Source organism: Cherax quadricarinatus, chromosome 39 (assembly GCF_038502225.1).
Source record: "Cherax quadricarinatus isolate ZL_2023a chromosome 39, ASM3850222v1, whole genome shotgun sequence".
Lineage (NCBI taxonomy): Eukaryota > Metazoa > Arthropoda > Malacostraca > Decapoda > Parastacidae > Cherax > Cherax quadricarinatus.
The window spans coordinates 855,001-877,492 of record NC_091330.1 but is presented as its reverse complement, the minus strand read 5'-3'; the positions used below and the strand labels follow the sequence as shown (position 1 = coordinate 877,492).

General features: G+C 43.8%; 1 protein-coding gene across 4 annotated transcripts in view; it reads right to left on the bottom strand.

Annotated features, from left to right (window-relative positions):
• LOC128696260 (ras-related and estrogen-regulated growth inhibitor-like protein) overlaps positions 1 to 22,492 on the bottom strand; it is a 46,098-nt gene continuing 23,606 nt past the window's right edge. For all 4 annotated transcript variants that reach the window (XM_070092249.1, XM_070092250.1, XM_070092248.1 and 1 more), the window contains 6 exons: positions 22,434 to 22,492; positions 20,098 to 20,154; positions 13,113 to 13,189; positions 11,831 to 12,025; positions 6,400 to 6,483; positions 1 to 4,770 (listed from right to left, as the gene is read on the bottom strand). The exon at positions 22,434 to 22,492 is cut by the window's right edge and continues 21 nt beyond it. In XM_070092249.1, the coding sequence (XP_069948350.1) occupies positions 4,558 to 4,770; positions 6,400 to 6,483; positions 11,831 to 12,025; positions 13,113 to 13,189; positions 20,098 to 20,154; positions 22,434 to 22,492 (685 nt within the window). In that variant the 3' untranslated portion in view covers positions 1 to 4,557. The remainder of the gene's footprint in view (positions 4,771 to 6,399; positions 6,484 to 11,830; positions 12,026 to 13,112; positions 13,190 to 20,097; positions 20,155 to 22,433) is intronic.

The window sequence follows — 22,492 nt, the reverse complement described above, 5'->3', positions numbered from 1 at the left end:
TTTATCAAAAAAAGTTTATTAATATGTACATAGTAGTGCGGCTAATAAGCTCAACAATACACATTATTTAAAGGACCATTGTCATAATATACTTTTAACATCACAATGCTTAGTCCTACAATTATGCCAAGAAAGTCCCTTAAGCAATTTGGTTTAAATCCTCGTTGGAAGGACTCAAACACGCCATTAACTCAGTCTGGGGATGATTTATGCCACTCTACATTAAAACATGGCTAATAGTTATTGACCAGCAAGAGTAAGTAGTTTAACATTAAGAATTACTGGTGTTTTTCATAAAATTGAATCACATGCTCTTCTGATTGATTTCAAATTTTGTCATTTCGTCCTCCTAACCTTCAATTGTAAGTGATTTATAAAATGCAGCGGTACGCATATGACTTAAAATTTTAAACATGTAGAAGCTGACGGAATAAATAGACTTCAGGATAATTAGAAAGTCACAAACACCGGACACCATGTCGGTCCAGCCTGGATTTTCAACATGACAATAATTTCCAAGTTGTGATCTTGTGTTCTGTAGTGCAACATTAGTGTTGCTTATATTATTACACCCAAAATCATCACCAAAACAAAAGAAAAACTCGTAAATATGTTTGACTAACACGTTAAAGATGTCAAAAAAACCAAGTGCAAAAATAAGAATGCGTGAATTAGTAAATAATCTATAGATTAATCATTTTATATCCTGTTGACAGAGAGGTGTGGAGACGAAGGTAATTCTCAGCTCCACAAGCACTCGGGGTTCATGGTTTTCTCCTTATTAAACACTACCACCATATGTCTGTACATCTAAAACAAGGCTGCATCGTCCCCTGGGTGTCCACATCATTCTTATCTTTTCTCTTTTGTACCATCGAAAAACAAGAAATAGTTCATGACAACACTAACACTGCTATGTCCTGTTTCCTTAAAAAAATTTTTTTATGTTACCAGCTCAGTAGTTGCCACAAAGCTGTTTTCGTTACTGGGCACGGATAATTAGGTTAGAATTCAGTCCTTTTTTTTCCCTAATGACTAGGGAACCTGCAAGATGAGCCAGGTCAGCACCTACACCAGGTCACGTCGACCTGACTGATACGTTGTGGTGACAGCGTTACCACATATCATGTGTCTTACTAGACACCTCGGCTATAACACCTCGCCTATAACACCACATGCATGTAAGTAAGTAAGCATGTGGTATAGATTCCCGCGTCTACAACACACAGCCAACCACGTTGACCCCCGGAACTCTCTCCAGGTAAACTCCAGGTAAAACACACGCACCGTGCCAGTTGTTTTTCACTGACGAATGTAATAAGAAAATGCACGCTTACCTTACAGTGTCAGCACCACCTCCACAGTGCCAGCACCTTCACAGTGCCAGCACCACCTCCACAGTGCCAGCACCTTCACAGTGCCAGCACCTTCACAGTGCCAACACATTCACAGTGTCAGCGCCTTCACAGTGCCAGCACCTTCACAGTGTCAGCACCTTCATAGTGCCAGCACCTTCACAGTGCCAGCACCTTCGCAGTGCCAGCACCTTTACAGTGCCAGCACCTTAACAGTGTCAGCACTTTCACAGTGCCAGCACCTTTACAGTGCCAGCGCCCTCACAGTGCCAGCACCTTCACAGTGCCAGCACCCTCACAGTGCCAGCACCTTCACAGTGTCAGCACCACCTTCACAGTGCCAGCACCCTCACAGTGCCAGCACCCTCACAGTGCCAGCACCTTCACAGTGCCAGCACCTTCACAGTGCCTGGGATACCAGCTTCCGGGTATAAAATATAACTATTTTTCCATCTTCCACTTAATGGTTTGTTAGGTTTCAAGACTGTCGACTCCACGAAGGTCAATAAGGTTGAATCACAGCTCTACAATAACGGGTAAAAATACTTCCACACCTAAACTTTTCTGACCAATATACACACAAATATACACCTCTCGGTGTACATACACAGACATACACATGTCACTGTATACATTATAGTCTTGGTTTTCTCCTGAGTACTTCCACAGTTTAAGAAAATTCCAAAAAAATTCGATGTAGAAGCACATTATTTCGTTATATTCACTAACAACCACAATTTTACTACATGTAAACCACACAATAACCAAATTTCTGTAAACTCAGCATTGTAATCCTTATAGAGAATAAACTTTGAATTTGAATTTGAATTTGAATTAAAATCTAGTGGTCAGTTCGACATGTGAGACTCAAGGGTAAAATAATAAAAAAATTATGCTGACAAATGGATCATCTTATTCAGCAACATCACAACTGATTTACAATTGACATGATGACATTTCTTCAAGAATGTCAGTTCGTATATTTCGTTTTTTTTATATCAGTGGAGTTGGAAGAAAGAAGCACAGTAGATAAGATTTTCTTCGGATTTTTAACCCCGGAGGGTTATCCACCCAGGATAACCCAAGAAAGGCAGTGAGTCATCAAGGGATTGTCTGTCTTATTTCCATTGTGGTCCTCAATCTTGTCCCCCAGGATGCTACCCACACCAGTCGACTAGCACCCGGGTACCTACTTGCTAGGTGAAAGGGGACAGTAAGTGTAAGGAAACACGCCCAGTGTTTTCACCCTTGCCGGGGATCGAGCCACGGACACTCGTGTGTGAGGCGAGAGCGTTGCTTACCAGACCACGGGACACTTGAGTTGGAATATTAATCCTGGAGGGTTAGGATAAGCCAGGGTAATTTAGGAAAGTCAAGCAGCGTGGCTTATAATTCCATTGAGGTCCTTATGAACGTCCTCCCTGAGGATACAGCAAGTAATCGTAACCTAACTTACATAAATCTATCTACTGCTAGGTAGAAGGGACAACACTTGTTAAGTTACCCATCTTACTCCGAAATTCGGAAGCATTCATTTTCTTTAAATCACCCTTTAAACTCCAGTGACTGTAAAATCTTGAATAAATACTCTAATTCACTGAATCTTAGATTGCTTTATATAAACAGAACTTAAAGTTAGAGCTTAAGAAACTTGCCCATACGTCCCACCTCGTCTGGGGTTCGACCCCAGCATCTGTCAGTTGTGAGCGGAGGGTGACAGTCTGCTTGACCATGGCTGGTGGTGGACACTTTGCCTTTCTTTCCATCACACATTACATACTTTTTTAAGATACAATTCAGTTACATACTTCACTTCCCTGGAATACTCAGTGGAAGAGAGACATTCAGAATCCTCCCTTTCTCCCCATTGTACGTTCTGGCCAACAACGAAAACATAACCAAGAGCAACGAAGCACAAATTTACTTCTGGCAAAAAACAATAGTCACCATTTGCCCGGGTATCATTTATTCAGGCTGTATATGTCAATATTAAGTCGGTGATAGGAATGAAGTAAACCATAGTAGTGTATATACATGAGAGGGAACCCTAACTATCAAATATCTAACAAACAAGACTTTTTTTTCAGTCATATAATCGGAAATTGTCTTGAAAAAAAATGGAGGCCCTCCATGCAAAAAAGGTCTGCACAAGAAAAATATCATGTGTAATATTTTCCAGTAAGAGACAACATACTACTGTGTTCATGCAGTTTCTGTCAAGAAATATTTGAGCAATATTCCTTTATCTCGTGGTTTAATTCAAAGTTAAAATAGAAGTACTACAGAATATTCACTCCTTCATTTGTCTCAATAAGACTCTTGACTAATCAAGAAATACAGCTTCCATGAGAGTCTCTGGGCATGAAGTCTTGAGATCAGACAATAGCCATTCAGTGTAAGATGAAATATTATTTCTGCTTTTTGAAGTATCATATCCTATAATATGACTATATAAATAAATAGATACATAAATAAATAAACAAATAACACACACACGAGTTTTATTATCCTGCACTAGAGCCTTCAATACACTGCCGTACAGAAGAGACAAATTTGTAAAGTGAATCTGAAAATCTTTCGAGCAACAATAAGATGAGCTCCTCCCAGACACTAATAACTGCCGCCATCACCCACCTTACTTACAGCTCATTTGAAATTTGCACTGTTATAAATTTAACTACATTTGGTGTACACGCGTTGAGTCCTGGAGGTGGGAAGTACAGTGCCTACACTCTGACGGAGGGGCGGAGATGTGGCAGTTCGGAGGGTCATCTGAACTGTGATGTCAAACACAATTCTGGCAAAACAGTGAGGGAAAGAGTGTTTCACCAAGCAGTACCTCATTGAGAGATTGCCGGTGTGTTAAAAAAATTATTTAATAATTCGTCTCCGTCATACCGAAGCTGCTCATCTGTATTCTTAATATGGTCAAAGAATTTGTGAATGGTTTAACAGAACATCTGTTGTTGTCTGACCCTGTCTCAACATAGGTGAACCTAGATTACAGCTTCCCTGCGCAGATAATCTCACATAGAAAGGAAATGTTAGCAAATATCTATCATCGCGTCAGACTCCACCTAGCAAACTGTCAGCACGACTGAAAACACTAAAGAGTTGATCGAAAGAGCCTGGAAGTGCAGGGAAGGTGGCTCCAGCACGCTGACACAGACACATGACCTCCTCGTTTCACCAGGTGCTGACCTCAGCTCTGACGAATATGACCTCTCTTCCTGGTTCTGTCCCTGAGGGAGACACGAGGCATGACAGGTCTGTGGTCCTGGTGACCGCTGCCTCCACTGCTAAGGTTCATCAATTGGTTGAACATCTTAGAGACGCTAAGCTTGCGCAGCCTAGGAGACGTCTGTCCCTTGAGCTGCGACACCTGGCGCAGCAACCCATCAATGGAGTCGTTCACCTGCGCATTGAATAACTATTTAATATTGGTACAATGAGTAACAATGTGTTAGGTAAAAAGACACACGAGAAAATGAGACATTTATTACTGCTTCGTTTCGCTCTCAACAGGTTATTTCCTCTCATTGTTTGTCACAGTTTTATTAATATCCTAAATTACCTCTAGGAAGTTATTCGAGCTTTATTAATCCAATATTGTTTATATTAGCTTCATAAAATTCCTGATGACGTAGCAATAAGAAAGGTCTTAATATTTTCTCACGTTTCCTGTTACCTAATTATTACATAGCTATGAGAGAAAGTATTTTGAATGAGAGGCACACAGAAAACACATGGATAAAGAGAAGGAATTAAAAAAATAGGCTTTTAAGGCTCACCCTGCCAGCTAGGACTAGAGGTCTCACCCTGCCTCATAGGACTAGAGGACCCACCCTGCCAGCTAGGAATAGAGGTCTCACCCTGCCTCATAGGACCAGAGGACACACCCTGCCAGCTAGGACTAGAGGGCTCACCCTGCCTGCTAGAACTAGAGAGTTCACCCAGTCAGCTAGGACTAGAGGGCACACCCTGCTTGCTAGGGCTAGAGAGGGTTGAGTTACGGTCCAAGATCGTAACCGTTACCGGGTGGCTAGTTTGTTGTGCACCCGCAGCTCATCCTGTGAGCTGTAGCGCAAAATCCAGAAAATTACAGAGGTTACAATGGGTCTCTATCAGGCCCTACCGGACAGAGATGCATCACAAAAATATTATAGTAAATAGATACATGGGTGTTAGCCGACTGTTGTGGGTCATGTCCTAGGGGATTTTAGACTAATTTATCTTAGAAAGGGGTGAATTTGAAAGGAGCTGAGGTAAGATAACAGCTCTTAGCTAGTAAATTGAAATGCGTAAAGGAAAAAAGGCAGCCACATAAGGAAAATGGTCCAGTGAAGATAACTGAGATAGATGATAAACTGACTGGAAGCTAAAGAGAGGTAAAGATTTAAAATAAGAAGGCGGATAGGGAAAACAAAATAAGAAACATAAAATAAAAGTAAGGTGAGGTGAGGAAATAGAAAGGAGTGAAAATGGAAAGACGAAGAAAAACAGATGGAAGCCCAGAGGATCAGGTGTGGCCCCCAGGAAAGAAGAGGAGTCTCCCAAGAATATGTTACTGTGGTCTTTAATCTCAGAGACACTCTTGAAACAAACTGGATAAAATACTGACTGTAAAGTATATCAGTTCCTTATATAATGTACGTAATTGTTCCACGCTTTTATAACACTGAAACTGTGCTGGAAAGGTTTCCCTCCCATTCCAGAAAATGAGACAGAATATGGAGTAAGTGTTGTGGTACTTCTAATACAAAACCAATTAGCTTTGAAGAATTGACAAACCTGGAAACAGGGTAAATTATAGATTACATAGCGATAACAATAACAGTTGCAGGGACTAAAACAACAGCAGTTTTAGTAAACAATACTCCACTGAACAACAGTAAAACAAACCAATGTAAACATTAAGTGAGCATGACTTTGAAAAAAGTTGAAGTCCTAGAACATGAAGAGACGGTAATCCAGGATCCCTGATGGCTCAGGTCCCTGATGACCCAGGTCCCTGATGACCCCAGGTTCCTCATAACTCACGCACCTGTGACACCATCTCAGCAGCTGACACCTCGACGAACCTGCAGCCGTACTGGTCAGCTAGTTTCCTGCCCTCACTCTCAGGGACCTGCCAGGGAGGACACTATTAGAATCTGAAGCAAGTAATTGCTTAGTAATAAATTCTATGCTACGATAACAGGTTGCCATATATTGATAAATCACACATTCACAATATACTGTGTGTGTGTGTGTGTGTGTGTGTGTGTGTGTGTGTGTGTGTGTGTGTGTCAATAGACCCAGGATTACTATTATTACAATCCGGGGGAGTGCTAAACCCGTAGGATTATACAGCGCATGTGGGTGGGGGGATGGAAGGAATTCAGGCTCAATTCAGGGAACCGGAGCACAGATCCAATTCTCTAGATCAAGAGCCCCTCAGCAGCGTCAAAGAACCTCCCTTGAGGGGAATAGACCCAGGAATCGGAACATAATCCCCTCAAACACATTTAAAGTTTCATAATGGCTGGATAGTTCATTCACCTGATACTAAATATTGAGTATTTAATTATAAACTGTCGGAGCTGGACCCCCTTAAAAAGGCCCTATAGCTCAAGGCCAACCCTCTCAAACAGCTAAAATTTGAGGTCCTTATGTCAGGCTCTAAAACTTAAGATTTAATTCTTCAAATGCATTTAAGCATATTATTATCGGGGCCCGCAGCTGTAGCTTAACTTTCTTAAGAGGATCAAGAGCTGGAACCCAACCATATCACAATTTTTATTTTTTAGATAAACCAGATGAGTCATTGTAGAGATATTTAATAATCAGTATGTCACTGAAGCCAGGAACGTTCAGTATGGAACCTTCCCACAGTGTCCACAAAACACTGATGCCAAAGATTAGATTTTGCCACCGAAGTGGCTAGTTTATTGTGCACCCCATATCCATCCTGTGGACGGTAGCGCGAGAGCATATGGATACACAAAAGGCCTAGGAACTAGGCCCCAAAGGGTTAACAGGAATACATATGGATTTATATCTGCATATCTATAGTTCACTTATTTGTTACAAGCAAATTTAGGAAATTTGCTTAGTATATCTGGTATCTTATTTTCATTAATAAGATATCTTGACATGTCACATAGGTTATTATGCTGTCTGTATTCCTCAATAAGTGGACAATTAAGCACATAGAAACACTGCTGCCAAAGAGAGAGAAAACATTGTAAACATCCTGATGAATAATATCTTTTGAGGTGTGGGCACTGGGAGCCACACCTCATGTACACTTGAGGTGTGGGCACTGGGAGCCACACCTCATGTACACTTGAGGTGTGGGCACTGGGAGCCACACCTCATGTACACTTGAGGTGTAGGCACTGGGAGCCACACCCCGTGTACACTTGAGGTGTGGGCACTGGGACCCACACCTCATGTACACTTGAGGTGTGGGCACTGGGACCCACACCTCATGTACACTTGAGGTGTGGGCACTGGGACCCACACCTCATGTACACTTGAGGTGTGGACACTGGGACCCACACCTCGTGTACACTTGGACAGGTGCGAATCAGTATATATATATATATATATATATATATATATATATATATATATATATATATATATATATATATATACTTTAGAGTTTGCTTTAGTCCCCCATAGACTCATTGTTTTTGGATTATTCTTGAATAGTGATGGACAAGCTACTTGCAGCTTGTCCATCACTATTCAGACAATAGGCTTTAGATCACAGGAAAAAATCGCAAATACGAATGATTTACGTATGGAAAAAAACATTAAAAAAAATTCCAATTTAGCTATCGTGTACCACTAAAGACGCGACCTTTTAACAAGTGATGCTCAGACAGCTGGCCACACACCAGCTGTCAATACCAGCTGATAACAAAGAAACAGAGGAACATAAGATTTAAGAATTTTCAAAGGAATATTAGTCTCGGTGAAAGAAAGAAGTAAAATCCAAGAAACTGATCCTTTAAAACAAATCAGGGAACTGGCCAGTGCGTTAACCACTCTGTTAGAGCACCACCCAAGTGGCTAGCGCACTGGCCTGCGAGTTTCAGGACTCAGTTGCCACGGATTCAAATCCCACTCGTTCCGTCGTTTGTTTGAATTGTGTTATTACGATTTCATGAGTCATGAGACCAACCCTTGTGAATATTACTAGTGAAGGAGCCAAGGATAACAAGGGAAGAACAATAACCTTAGAAGACAGAAGATAAGTAGGGAAGGAGAGGATGATAACTGAGGAAGGATATTAATATTTAATAATTCATGATAAGCACTAAATCAATGTGGGTTATTTAGCGCAAGAAATGGTGGAGGCTCGATCCTCCGTCTGCTGAGCGCTATACGCGCTGCCTACTTGTACTCTGTAATTGGGGATGGAAACAAGGGAAAACAAAGGGAAGGGTGATAACTAGGGAAGGAGAGGAGGGAGGATAGGTAGAGCGGTGTTGCTGGAGTCACAGCCACAGGTAGTTAACATAAACCAGGACTGGCTGGATACCAGCCAATTCTGGTGTACTTCATCCACCTGGTGAGGTACACCAGGTGAGTGAGGTACACCAGGTGGGTGAGATACACCAGGTGGGTGAGGTACACCAGGTGGGTGGGGTACACCAGGTGAGTGGGGTACACCAGGTGGGTGAGGTACACCAGGTGGGTGAGGTACACCAGGTGGGTGAGGTACACCAGGTGAATGAGGTACACCAGGTGGGTGAGATACACCAGGTGAGGTACACCAGGTGGATGGGGTACACAAGGCGGGTGAGACACCAGGTGAGTGGGGTACACCAGGTGGGGTACATCATATGGGTGAAGTACACCAGGTGGGGTACACGTGGGTGAAGTACACCAGGTGGGGTACACCAGGTGGGTGGGGCACATCAAGTGGGTGAGAGACACCAGGTGGGTGGGGTACACCAGGTGAGTGAGGTACACCAGGTGAGTGGGGTACACCAGGTGAGTGGGGTACACCAGGTGAATGAGGTACACCAGGTGGGTAATGTACACCTAATGAGTGAGGTATACCAGGTGAGTGAGGTACACCAGGTGGGTGAGGTACACTAGGTGGGTGAGGCACACCAGATGAGTGAGGTACACCAGGTGGGTGAGGTACACTAGGTGGGTGAGGCACACCAGATGAGTGAGGTACACCAGGTGAGGTACACCAGGTGAGGTACACCAGGTGGGTGAGAGACAAAACAACTGCCAGTGTGAGTGTTCACAAGTAACGTTAGGGCAGAAAAGAGAGAGTAGCCAAGAATAAATTAAAGTCGGTTTATAAATATATTGCCAGACGCAGATACAATTTTTCATTAAATTTTAACCAAAACACATATTTTACGTATACTGGTCATCCTGCGCTTTAATAGAAATTCTTCCACGATCATCAGGTAGATCATAATGGACGTCTGGGGCCGTCCTAGCGCCCGCAGAGCGGAAATATGGCACTGCGCGATCTAGCCGGATTTCGCGCAAGAGCGGACGAATACTTATTTTCCAAAATTTTACAACGCGATCCTACTGTCATTTTTCCACTAGACGTGGACATTACCATATTTCAAAAGCGATAAAACACACGGGTGAGTCACAAGGATGTCAGGAAGTATTTCTTCAGCCTCAGGATGGACAGGAAGTGGAGTGTCCCAGACGAGGAAGTAGAGGAGCCAGGCTCCCTATGTAGTTTTTAAGATACAGTAACAGTGAGTATGAAAGAGTCCATGAAGCTAGAAAGGAGTGACGCTGGCGAACAGTAAACTAAGAGACAGGGCCAGGACCCAACAGGGGTACATAAACATGGAAGACGGCTGTGCACCTCCACCCATCCCCATCTTTGTCTCTATTTTTTTTTACCTAGCTAGACAAAAACAGGACCTTGAGTAACAGTGGCCTTCACGTGTAACAAGTGAGGGTCGGTGCCACAACCACCAACTTGCTACGTTGTTGCTTCATTACCTTCACTCTCACTCCTAAGGATTTTGTTCTGCTTCAACATTTCTATATACATTTATATAGAAGAATTGCTGAGTGGATCCAAATATAAACTATTTATATAACAGCAAGAAGAATACATACAATTACCCTTGAATTTAGAGGCTAATAACTTTTAACGTCCGTCAGCATATTTCAGAGCGCAGCCCTGTCTGAGGCATACTACCACACTTCCTGGTGTGAGTGTACTCACCTCACACACTGAGGTCCGTGGTTCGATCCCCGGTACGGGTGAAAACATTTGGGCGTGTTTCCTTAAGATACCTGCTGTCCCTGCTCACTTAGCAGTAAGTAGGTACCTGGGTGTTAGCCGACTGATGTGGGTCTCATCCTGGGGACAAAATTAACCTAAGTAGCCCGAAATGCTCCGCATAACCAGGGGCTTTCTATAAAGTAGTATGTCACTGATGTCAGCTATGGTCTACATAAGTTGTATCTTGTACTTGTAGGAATAAAGATTATTATTATTATTATTATTATTATTATTATTATTATTATTATTATTATTATTTATTATTATTATTATTATTATTATTCTTGGATGCAACTCACAACATTAGGCTAACGCTCATTTCTTCCTGCTTGGTGGGCAGGGTTGGGGAAGGAGTCAGTGATGGGACGAAGGAGCCACCTCACCATGCTGGCTCTGTTTTCAAAGACTATTGGCAGCTTATGACTGGGTCCGCACCGTCCCTGCTTAGAAGTCCCTGTGCCTGGCGTAGTTAATTAGCGCCTGGAGTAGTTAACTAAGGCCTGGGATAGTTAACTAGGACCTAGAGTAGTTAACTAGTACCTGGATTGGTTAACTAAGGCCTGGAGTAGTTAACTAAGGCCTGGAGTAGTAGTGAACTCAGGCCTGGAGTAGTTAACTAGTACCTGGAGTAGTTAACTAGTACCTGGAGTAGTTAACTATTACCTGGAGTGGTTAACTGGACCTGGAGTAGTTAGCTAAGGGCTGGAGTGGTTAACTAGGATCTGACAAAATTGTGAGTTATGTTATCATGTAGTCTTGCTTCACAAATGAGTAATTCTTATTTTCAGGGTAAATAATTGTGGGTATTTATATTACAGTTTGTATGGTGACTTGTAGCAGGCATTTGTTTTGTGAGTTGTGGCAGGCATTTGTTTTGTGAGTAGTGACAGGCATTTGTTGTGGGTGGTACTGTATATTTTTATTTGCTTGTCACAAACGATGCCATAGAGACAGTAAGCAACAATTAGAATGAGTTTTCGTACATCTTGGCCCAACTTCAGTTCTTGCGCCTTAAGGAGTGTTCGTGGCTCAATGTTAGTTTGTGCTACTGACTGTGTTGTTACCTCGACAATAACCACCAGCACCAGCACCACCAGCACCAGCACCACCAGCACCACCACCACCAGCACCACCACCACCAGCACCACCACCACAAGCACCACCACCACCACCACCACCACCACCACCACCACCAGCTCACCTGTCGTATATGCTCCAGATCCTTCTTGTTGGCCATGATAAGCACGGGCGGGTTGGGCTGGTCAGCGCCGCAAGCTGCGGTCACCGCCTCCACCGCCCGCACGCCCACTCGGAACGACTCCCACGACGTGATGCTGTACACCACCAGCCACGCCTCTGCCCACGCCACCGTCTCCCGCGGCACCACCACCTCGTCCTGCAGGAGGTCAACAGAAGTCACCGGAGGTCAAGTGAGCTGCACAGACATAATGCAGAACACACGTGAAAAAAAAGTAAATTTGTAAAGTTTTAGGTTTTAAAACTGTTTCTGCAAGTTCAAGGTCGAGCAAGTTCAAGGTAAAGTAAGATCAAGGTCGAGTAACATCACGTGAAGCTGAGAATACTCGACTTCTCGAGCAGTAGTAACAGTCACAGTGGCAGTCAGGATAGTGGTAAACAGTAGTAACACTCACTGTGGTGGTCATAATAGCAACAGTCACCAGAGAATTTACTCGTGTCAAGAGGAAGAGCAAAAGGAACATTTAATGGGAGTAATGGATGTGTGTGCGCCAAGGTCAGACAGGTTCAAAAAGAGAAAGTCATTACGACAGTGAAAAAAACTGACTCTTGGGTACATCGCACGACCAGGAGTGCGCACGACCAGGAGTGAGCACGACCAGAGAGAGTCAAGGCATCAGAGAGGTTAACTTAAGTCAGGAGGGAGCTCATGAGAATTAGGATTGCAGGGACCATTGTAGGATTCTGGGAGTCAAGGAAGATCATGGAAAGAACTCAGAACAGATGAAAGTGGGTTACTAGAGTTAAGGATCTGACTTTAAAGCATAAAGGTCAATATCATGAGAGTTAAAAGTCGCAGGGGTCACGGCAGTATGTGACAATCTGCGCAAAGAATATAAACAATGAATTTAATCGGAACAAATAAGTGAACACAAAAGATTTGTTAAATATGCACAAAACAGTTCAGGCATTTTCTTAGCATATTAAAGACTTTAACTATAATATTGACTGAAGAACTGCTTCGACAATGTATTGAATGTCAACCCACGAAAATGCAAATTAAACAACAGCATCGATCACGAAATATTTTGTGATGTTAATTATTCCGTAGATCCTCTCACCCGCCTGACACGCCCTCCTTATTTCCTTTCACTGCATTTTTGGGCGTACCCTGTCATACTCTCACAGTCTACACGTGAATAACTCAGTCGCACTCTTAATCTATCTTCAGATTTCTCTGTCTCTTCTTACTGTAAGCTAGTTGAAAAATTAAATCATCTACTCACCAGGTTGGAGGAGAGGTCGAGGATTTCCAGTGCTATCTTGGAGCCGTCGACTGGCATAGTGGCGCGGTAGATCATGTCTGTAAGGGAGAACAACACGAAACTATACAAATCTTGACGCTCACAGATAATATATCACCGATATGATACTTCTGCGCTAATTAGTGTACACACACAGAGGAAAAATTCATATCCAGGAGCAAAAGAAGCAATGGAAGGGAGAGAGTGAGCCCATGGTTTGTCCAGAGGGCCCCTTTATTTAAATTAATTTTCCCAGGGACCCCAGGTTTTAGAAAGGTCTGTCTACTCAACAAGCCAATTTTATTAACTAATAACAAATTTGTTTTCCAAGTTTTAGCTCTCAGTTGAAAGACATATGTAGCTGAGTATGCAATTAAATAAATGGCAGTATTAAAAGAACTTGTTTAATGAGATGGTTGATGTTGCTTTGCTAACACTGTATTCCATATTTCAGTGGCAGACACTTTTAAGTGTAGATCAGATTCCACATTCATCCTCTTTCTGTACTGTATTTTGTTTTTATATAAAACAGCTGGGAGAAAGCTGGCTCACATAAATATGTAGTATAGTGAATGGCATTAAATATCTCGGTGCTTTGGCTACCGCTCCTGGCTACTCACAACAACCAAAAGTCTGATAAAGTGTACTGAATGAAACCTGACCTCAGTGAGGTGTCAGTGAGGTGTCAGTGAGGTGTCAGTGAGGTGTCAGTGAGGTGTCGGTGAGGTGTCAGTGAGGTGTCAGTGAGGTGTCGGTGAGGTGTCGGTGAGGTGTCAGTGAGGTGTCGGTGAGGTGTCAGTGAGGTGTCGGTGAGGTGTCAGTGAGATGTCGGTGAGGTGTCGGTGAGGTGTCGGTGAGGTGTCAGTGAGGTGTCGGTGAGGTGTCACCAAAGTTCCACGAGACTATTTTCTTCATTTGTAGTTAAATATTTTACATTTATTATATCTACAAGAAAAGGATAGCTAATCTACTTGTTACTGTTATAAGGATGAGGAAAATAGTCCATAAAACTCTCCTTTAAACCTTACAAATACTGAATGAGAAGATTACTTATTTGTTCACTCTGTCTTCATTAGCCTTATCGTGAGTAATTAAATATTGTTTACTGCAGCCTTATGAAATTTTGAATTTGGCTCACTGACCCCCCAGTATTAGACCCCCAGGGGTCTGCGGACCACAGGTTGGGAACCGCTGTGCTGGAGTATGGAAAAATATATAAAACAAAGAACTCAGGAAAACAAGGAATTCAGCTGAAGAGATACAAATGATTATGCATGGGTAATTGACTTTACCTCAATGGATTATCGGATTATGAATGTATTTTTAGTTTCTGCCCCCAAAAAAAACTTGTGCAAAATAAACAATAATAATATCTATAAATTTCTACAGAGAAGCTTAAAGGTCATCACTGCTATGTAATGGAAATGGAAGAAAAAGTGAGATCATCTTCCAGCAAGGTAGGGGGATGCTCCCCTACACAAAAAATGGAACATTCACCATTATTCGTTCAACAGCTGTCTTGCGAGAAGTGCATAGATATCATAATTTAAAATGACCTCCCGAAATGCAACATCCTCACTCCTCCTTGAGAGTGCAGTCATTACACTTCCAGCCTTGGTGAATGTCTTCATAAATGAACCCAGATTAATTCGTAGTCTACAGTGAACCCAACAGTACCTCCAACTCTAACACTTGTTTCAACTATGATGTAACATACAAACGCACGCCTGCTGGATACTCAATCCTCTACGACTTAAAACATTCTACACACCCTCCCCCCAGTCATTCCATGGACGATTACTACCCTTTCTTTCTTAAATCCCAAATTTATACATCCACTAGGTCACCATATTCTCCTCCATCCTCTCTGTACCTAAGTTGGATCACAGGTGTTGGGAGTTAAGCTAGAGGAAGTGCTGGTAGTTGCATCAGATGGGGAACAATGCTCTTCTCTCCTCTTTTTTCACTCGTTTCTTGACAATACTTTTTGACAGACTCAAATATCGCCTCTTGTTTTTCGGTGTGTGGGTTAGTTGTAAATTGTCTGACCCACGGAATTGTGGTTTATATTCTCCATTAATCAATATTTTGGAGACATGCTATTATTTAATACATGCCCAAAAATGTACCCATAAGTATTAAGGTGAGTGTACTTGGTCCGTGGCCACGTACGAAAGGACGTCGTGAATTTGTTGCTAAAAAATTCACTGGAAAGTGAGGTAGTTACTTCATTCTTTGACACTTGTGTCTCTAGAATTAGCAAGTGAAGTACTGTAAATATTTAATGTTAAACAGAATTTCTTTTATTTTCTCAGTATAAATTATGATTATAATTTATACTGAGTTACTGTACTCTTCAAGTACTGTAATTTGAAATTCCAGAGAACGATGCCTCAACCTGCCCAAGACGAGATCGTGAAGATGCCATGCGTGATGACTGTCACTTCTGAACGACGTCCCTGTAACGTCAGCTGTTTCATAAACAGTTCGAGAATTTACTAAATGTGTATTCTGAAATTTCATTTTGGGTGGGAGCAAGCGTTTGACTGACGAAACAGAGCGGAAAATTAAGCATCTCTTTGCTAAATGTCAGTTTTTACCGGAAAGCATTTTGCCTGGACCTCTTTTGAATTCATGTGTCCTACATAGTATGTAGGACATGGGAGTCTTGCTGCTCCTGCTGCTCCTGTTGTTCCTGATGCTGCTGCTGCTCCTACTGTTGTTGCTGCTGATCCTGCTGTTGTTGTTGTTACTGCTGCTGCCGCGGCTCCTTTTGTTGTTGCTGCTGTTGCAGCGGCAGCAGCTGCTGTGGGTATTATTGTAGGTGAGCAATTGTCATTATCGAGCTACGTGGTTGGTGGTACGTGGTTGATGCAACGTATGTCTTGCAAATATAATTATATTCTCATTCATTCACTGTTTTTATCAGGTTTCTGAAGTTGTTTCACAATTTGACTGTAACGCATCTTAGGCCAACTGACCCAGAGCAACCATCACTACTGGTAAACAACGTCCAGCAACACTATGTAATTAATTGTTGTGAACCCACACGATAAGCTGACCACGTGTGTTGTGTGAATTACACCTTTAAGGGCGGAGTTATACCTTGGGCTAAGCTGGCGTTGAAATGAGCCGAGGTAGGATGACAGCTCTTGGCCTGTAAATGAAGTGAGGTTTCAATGGAATCAAAGGTTAATTTATTTAGTGTTCTCTAGGCATACAAGGACTAGATTAAAAAAATTACCAGATGAAAAGAGTTTACTTTTTTTCAAACAAGTGGATGGATCGCAACCAAAAGGCTTAGCAAATCACTACGTCCATCACCATCATTACCACCATTACCATCACTACCACCATCGACGGGACGGCCCAGCGGAGACCGGAAGTACTGTAATAAACAGTTTACCTATTCTGATGCTAGCTGCTACACACATCTCACCGGCACGCCAGCACGCCTTCACGCCAGCATTCCTTCATGCCAACACGACCTTACGCCAGCACGACCTTACGCCAGCACGACCTCACGCCAGCACGCCCTCACGCCAGCACGCCAGAAAGCCCTTACGCTCCCACTGAGATACATATCTTGAAGGACTCTTGTACACACTGCTTTCCTTCAGAAGCTGCAGCGCATCAGCAGTATGACCATGGATCAGGATCCGTCCTCTGAGGCTTGCATGCTGAGCACGGAGAATCATGCGTCTGCCAGCTTCCTCTTGTGCTGACTTCAGCTGAACCTTGGCTCTCGTCCCAGTGATCCTTGGTGAGCAGGTAGCACACCTTTACAGATGTTACATGATACTGCCTCTGGTCCTGGTGCTTCTCTCTCTCTTTCTCTATGTAGGCTGCTTCCACTCTAAAGAAAAGAATTTCACCCGCCATGTCTTGAAAAATGGCATGTTGATACCGACTGTATTCCACTGTGTTCCACTGTGTTCCACTGTGTGCCACTGGTGGAACTTTATTTCCATCTCTCAGTATTTTTAATAGACGTCTACCAGGAGACATCACACACAGCATCAGTCATGAGATAGAGAGCATCATCGTGAAGGACGATGATCAGAACCGAATTCGCCTCAAAGATTTTGAACCAGGCTAAGTTCATCGACGATGCATGATAATGGGTCAGAAATAGTTTCCGCTTGTGAAACAACGACACACTTTCTCCAGCTGTCTGGCAAGTGGAACTTTATTTGTTTTGGGCAAAGATTATGGTAGTGAACCCAGTACATGTACTAGAATATCTCAAAATGTGGCTGTCTGCTCTAGGTAACAAGAGCATGTGCCCAAATACGTGTCTCTCTGCCTTCAGTATTTTATTGACAATATTTTACTGACAGTATTTTATTACGCGCAAACTACACATTGCACTGTACAAAAAAATAGAGGATTCGATTTGATTTGATATGTTTCGTGTCCAGCAGCCACTCTCTTCATGGGGACATTGTTTCAAGTTCTGTCTTTTCATTTTGCTATGTAATTTTGCTGCAGGTGGAAGTTTCTCCAAACTTTCTGATAGGCATATTTTTCCTTGTCACCAGCCATGAAAAGGTCACTAGCTATGTCTGGTGAAAACACGATTCCAGTGGACAACCGATTGTCTCTGGCCGTGGCCCAGTATATCTGTTCATTATATCTAAAAGGTTTTGTATATCATTCTCCTCCTTTACGATCTTGGGCAATTGCAAATCTGAATGACTGATCTCCTGGTAACTTTCTCGGCCTATCATTTCATTTAATTGACTGAGGTATGAGTTCTTGTACTCATACGTCGTATAGTACCTACTGACAGCTCCTGATTCCAGAATAAATTCTTTGGTTTCATGTTGATGGTCTCCATCTACTGGCTGGTTACCTGAAGCGTGTTCCGGGGGTCAACACCCCCGCGGCCCGGTCCATGACCAGTCCTCGTGGTTCACCATAATTCTGCCAAGCTGCTCTGAAAATCCACCCTTCATGAAGTGTACACGCACACCCGGATAATGGAAGGGAAGACGGGACATTTTCACAAAGAAATAGACTGCGAAATAGTGGTATCAAAACAATTACATGGGTGTGAGGCATAGGTTTTAAATGCTGAAGCGAGGCTGAGGCGAGAGGCAATGGAGATGTCATGTTGAGAACCATGCATAGAAATTAGAAGATGGTGTGTGGTTACAAAAGGTATAATTTTAGAGAGTGAAGAATGGGGTGTGGTGGTTTGGGCATTTAGGGAAGACATAGAAGAATAGGAAGACGAATATATATATATATATATATATATATATATATATATATATATATATATATATATATATATATATATATATATATATATATACATATATATATATAATAAGCACTGTGAAAAAAATAGTGTGTATATATATATATACACACACACCTCTAGCACTATATATACCTGAAGTACTAAGAGCGGATCCAGAGCCTCCGAGAAGGCATAAACATGTTTCATGGTAAAACTTGGAGGTCTTTGGAGGTTTCTTTTTGGAGTTCTGAGTATTTTCTTCCCTTACCACCCTCTATGTGATGATTTTGAATGTCTGACTAGTAACATACCTGTGTTTGACTAGTAACATACCTGTGTCTGACTAGTAACATACCTGTGTTTGACTAGTAACATACCTGTGTTTGACTAGTAACATACCTGTGTCTGACTAGTAACATACCTGTGTCTGACTAGTAACATACCTGTGTCTGACTAGTAACATACCTGTGTTTGACTAGTAACATACCTGTGTCTGACTAGTAACATACCTGTGTTTGACTAGTAACATACCTGTGTTTGACTAGTAACATACCTGTGTCTGACTAGTAACATACCTGTGTTTGACTAGTAACATACCTGTGTTTGACTAGTAACATACCTGTGTCTGACTAGTAACATACCTGTGTCTGACTAGTAACATACCTGTGTTTGACTAGTAACATACCTGTGTTTGACTAGTAACATACCTGTGTCTGACTAGTAACATACCTGTGTTTGACTAGTAACATACCTGTGTCTGACTAGTAACATACCTGTGTCTGACTAGTAACATACCTGTGTTTGACTAGTAACATACCTGTGTCTGACTAGTAACATACCTGTGTTTGACTAGTAACATACCTGTGTCTGACTAGTAACATACCTGTGTTTGACTAGTAACATACCTGTGTTTGACTAGTAACATACCTGTGTCTGACTAGTAACATACCTGTGTCTGACTGGTAACATACCTGTGTTTGACTAGTAACATACCTGTGTTTGACTAGTAACATACCTGTGTCTGACTAGTAACATACCTGTGTCTGACTGGTAACATACCTGTGTTTGACTAGTAACATACCTGTGTTTGACTAGTAACATACCTGTGTCTGACTAGTAACATACCTGTGTCTGACTAGTAACATACCTGTGTCTGACTAGTAACATACCTGTGTTTGACTAGTAACATACCTGTGTTTGACTAGTAACATACCTGTGTTTGACTAGTAACATACCTGTGTCTGACTGGTAACATACCTGTGTTTGACTAGTAACATACCTGTGTCTGACTAGTAACATACCTGTGTCTGACTGGTAACATACCTGTGTTTGACTAGTAACATACCTGTGTCTGACTAGTAACATACCTGTGTCTGACTGGTAACATACCTGTGTTTGACTAGTAACATACCTGTGTCTGACTAGTAACATACCTGTGTCTGACTAGTAACATACCTGTGTCTGACTAGTAACATACCTGTGTCTGACTGGTAACATACCTGTGTCTGACTAGTAGCATACCTGTGTCTGACTAGTAACATACCTGTGTCTGACTGGTAACATACCTGTGTCTGACTAGTAGCATACCTGTGTCTGACTAGTAACATACCTGTGTCTGACTAGTAACATACCTGTGTCTGACTAGTAACATACCTGTGTCTGACTAGTAACATACCTGTGTCTGACTAGTAACATACCTGTGTTTGACTAGTAACATACCTGTGTCTGACTGGTATTCTCCGATGAATCTCTTCGTCAGGTACCTCACAGTAAGAGCTGTCAGGAAAAAGAAATTGTTAGTTTACTCACTAGTTTGTGTGTGTGTGTGTGTGTGTGTGTGTGTGTGTGTGTGTGTGTGTGTGTGTGTGTGTGTGTGTGTGTGTGTGTGTGTGTATGTGTGTGTGTGTGTATGTGTGTGTGTGTGTATGTGTGTGTGTGTGTATGTGTGTGTGTGTGTATGTGTGTGTGTGTGTATGTGTGTGTGTGTGTATGTGTGTGTGTGTGTGTGTGTGTGTGTGTGTGTGTGTGTGTGTGTGTGTGTGTGTGTGTGTGTGTGTGTGTATGTGTGTGTGTGTGTATGTGTGTGTGTGTGTATGTGTGTGTGTGTGTATGTGTGTGTGTGTGTGTGTGTGTGTGTGTGTATGTGTGTGTGTATGTGTGTGTGTGTGTATGTGTGTGTGTGTGTATGTGTGTGTGTGTGTATGTGTGTGTGTGTGTATGTGTGTGTGTGTGTGTGATTAGAAGAAAGAAACACCAATAACACAAATAAGAAAATCTAAATATGTTAATACACGTAATACTGATAAAACTGCTTTGTGATACCTTATCTGAGCCCAGGTGTCCACTGATGACCACCCCTGACACTGACCCCTGACCCCTGACACTGACCCCTGACCCCTGACACTGACCCCTGACCCCTGACACTGACCCCTGACACTGACCCCTGACCCCTGACACTGACCCCTGACACTGACCCCTGACCCCTGACACTGACCCCTGACCCCTGACACTGACCCCTGACACTGACCCCTGACCCCTGACACTGACCCATGACACTGACCCCTGACACTGACCCCTGACCCCTGACACTGACCCCTGACACTGACCCCTGACCCCTGACACTGACCCCTGACCCCTGACACTGACCCCTGACCCCTGACACTGACCCCTGACACTGACCCCTGACACTGACCCCTGACCCTTGACACTGACCCCTGACACTGACCCCTGACACTGACCCCTGACCCCTGACACTGACCCCTGACACTGACCCCTGACCCCTGACACTGACCCCTGACCCCTGACACTGACCCCTGACACTGACCCCTGACCCCTGACACTGACCCATGACACTGACCCCTGACACTGACCCCTGACACCTGACACTGACCCCTGGCACTGACCCCTGACACTGACCCCTGGCACTGACCCCTGACCCCTGACACTGACCCCTGACACTGACCCCTGACACTGACCCCTGACACTGACCCCTGACCCCTGACACTGACCCCTGACACTGACCCCTGACACTGACCCCTGACACTGACCCCTGACCCTTGACACTGACCCATGACACTGACCCCTGACACTGACCCCTGACCCCTGACACTGACCCCTGACACTGACCCCTGACCCCTGACACTGACCACTGACCCCTGACACTGACCCCTGACACTGACCCCTGACCCCTGACACTGACCCATGACACTGACCCCTGACACTGACCCCTGACCCCTGACACTGACCCCTGGCACTGACCCCTGACACTGACCCCTGGCACTGACCCCTGACCCCTGACACTGACCCCTGACACTGACCCCTGACACTGACCCCTGACACTGACCCCTGACCCCTGACACTGACCCCTGACACTGACCCCTGACACTGACCCCTGACCCTGACCCCTGACGCTGACCCCTGACACTGACCCCTGACACTGACCCCTGACACTGACCCCTGACACTGACCCCTGACACTGGCCCCTGACACTGACTCCTGACACCGACCCCTGACACTGACCCTTGACACTGACCCCTGACACTGACCCCTGACACTGACCCTGACACTGACCCCTGACACTAACCCCTGACACTGACCCCTGATACTGACCCCTAACACTGACCACTGACCCCTGACACTGACCCCTGACACTGACCCCTGACACTGACCTTTGACACTGACCCCTGACACTAACCCCTGACACTGACCCCTGACACTAACCCCTGACACTGACCCCTGACACTGACCCCTGACACTAACCCCTGACACTGACCCCTGACACTGACCCCTGACACTGACCCCTGACACTGACCCCTGACACTGACCCCTGACACTGACCCCTGACACTGACTCCTGACACTGACCCTGACACTAACCCCTGACACTGACCCCTGACACTGACCCCTGACACTGACCCCTGACACTGACCCCTGACACTGACCCTGACACTGACCCCTGACACTGACCCCCGACACTGACCCCCGACACTGACCCCTGACACTGACCCTGACACTGACCCCTGACACTAACCCCTGACACTGACCCCTGACACTGACCTGTCTTGCCAACAGCTTTGCTTCCTATGACCGCCACTCTGGCCTGCCCGCTCTGGGGG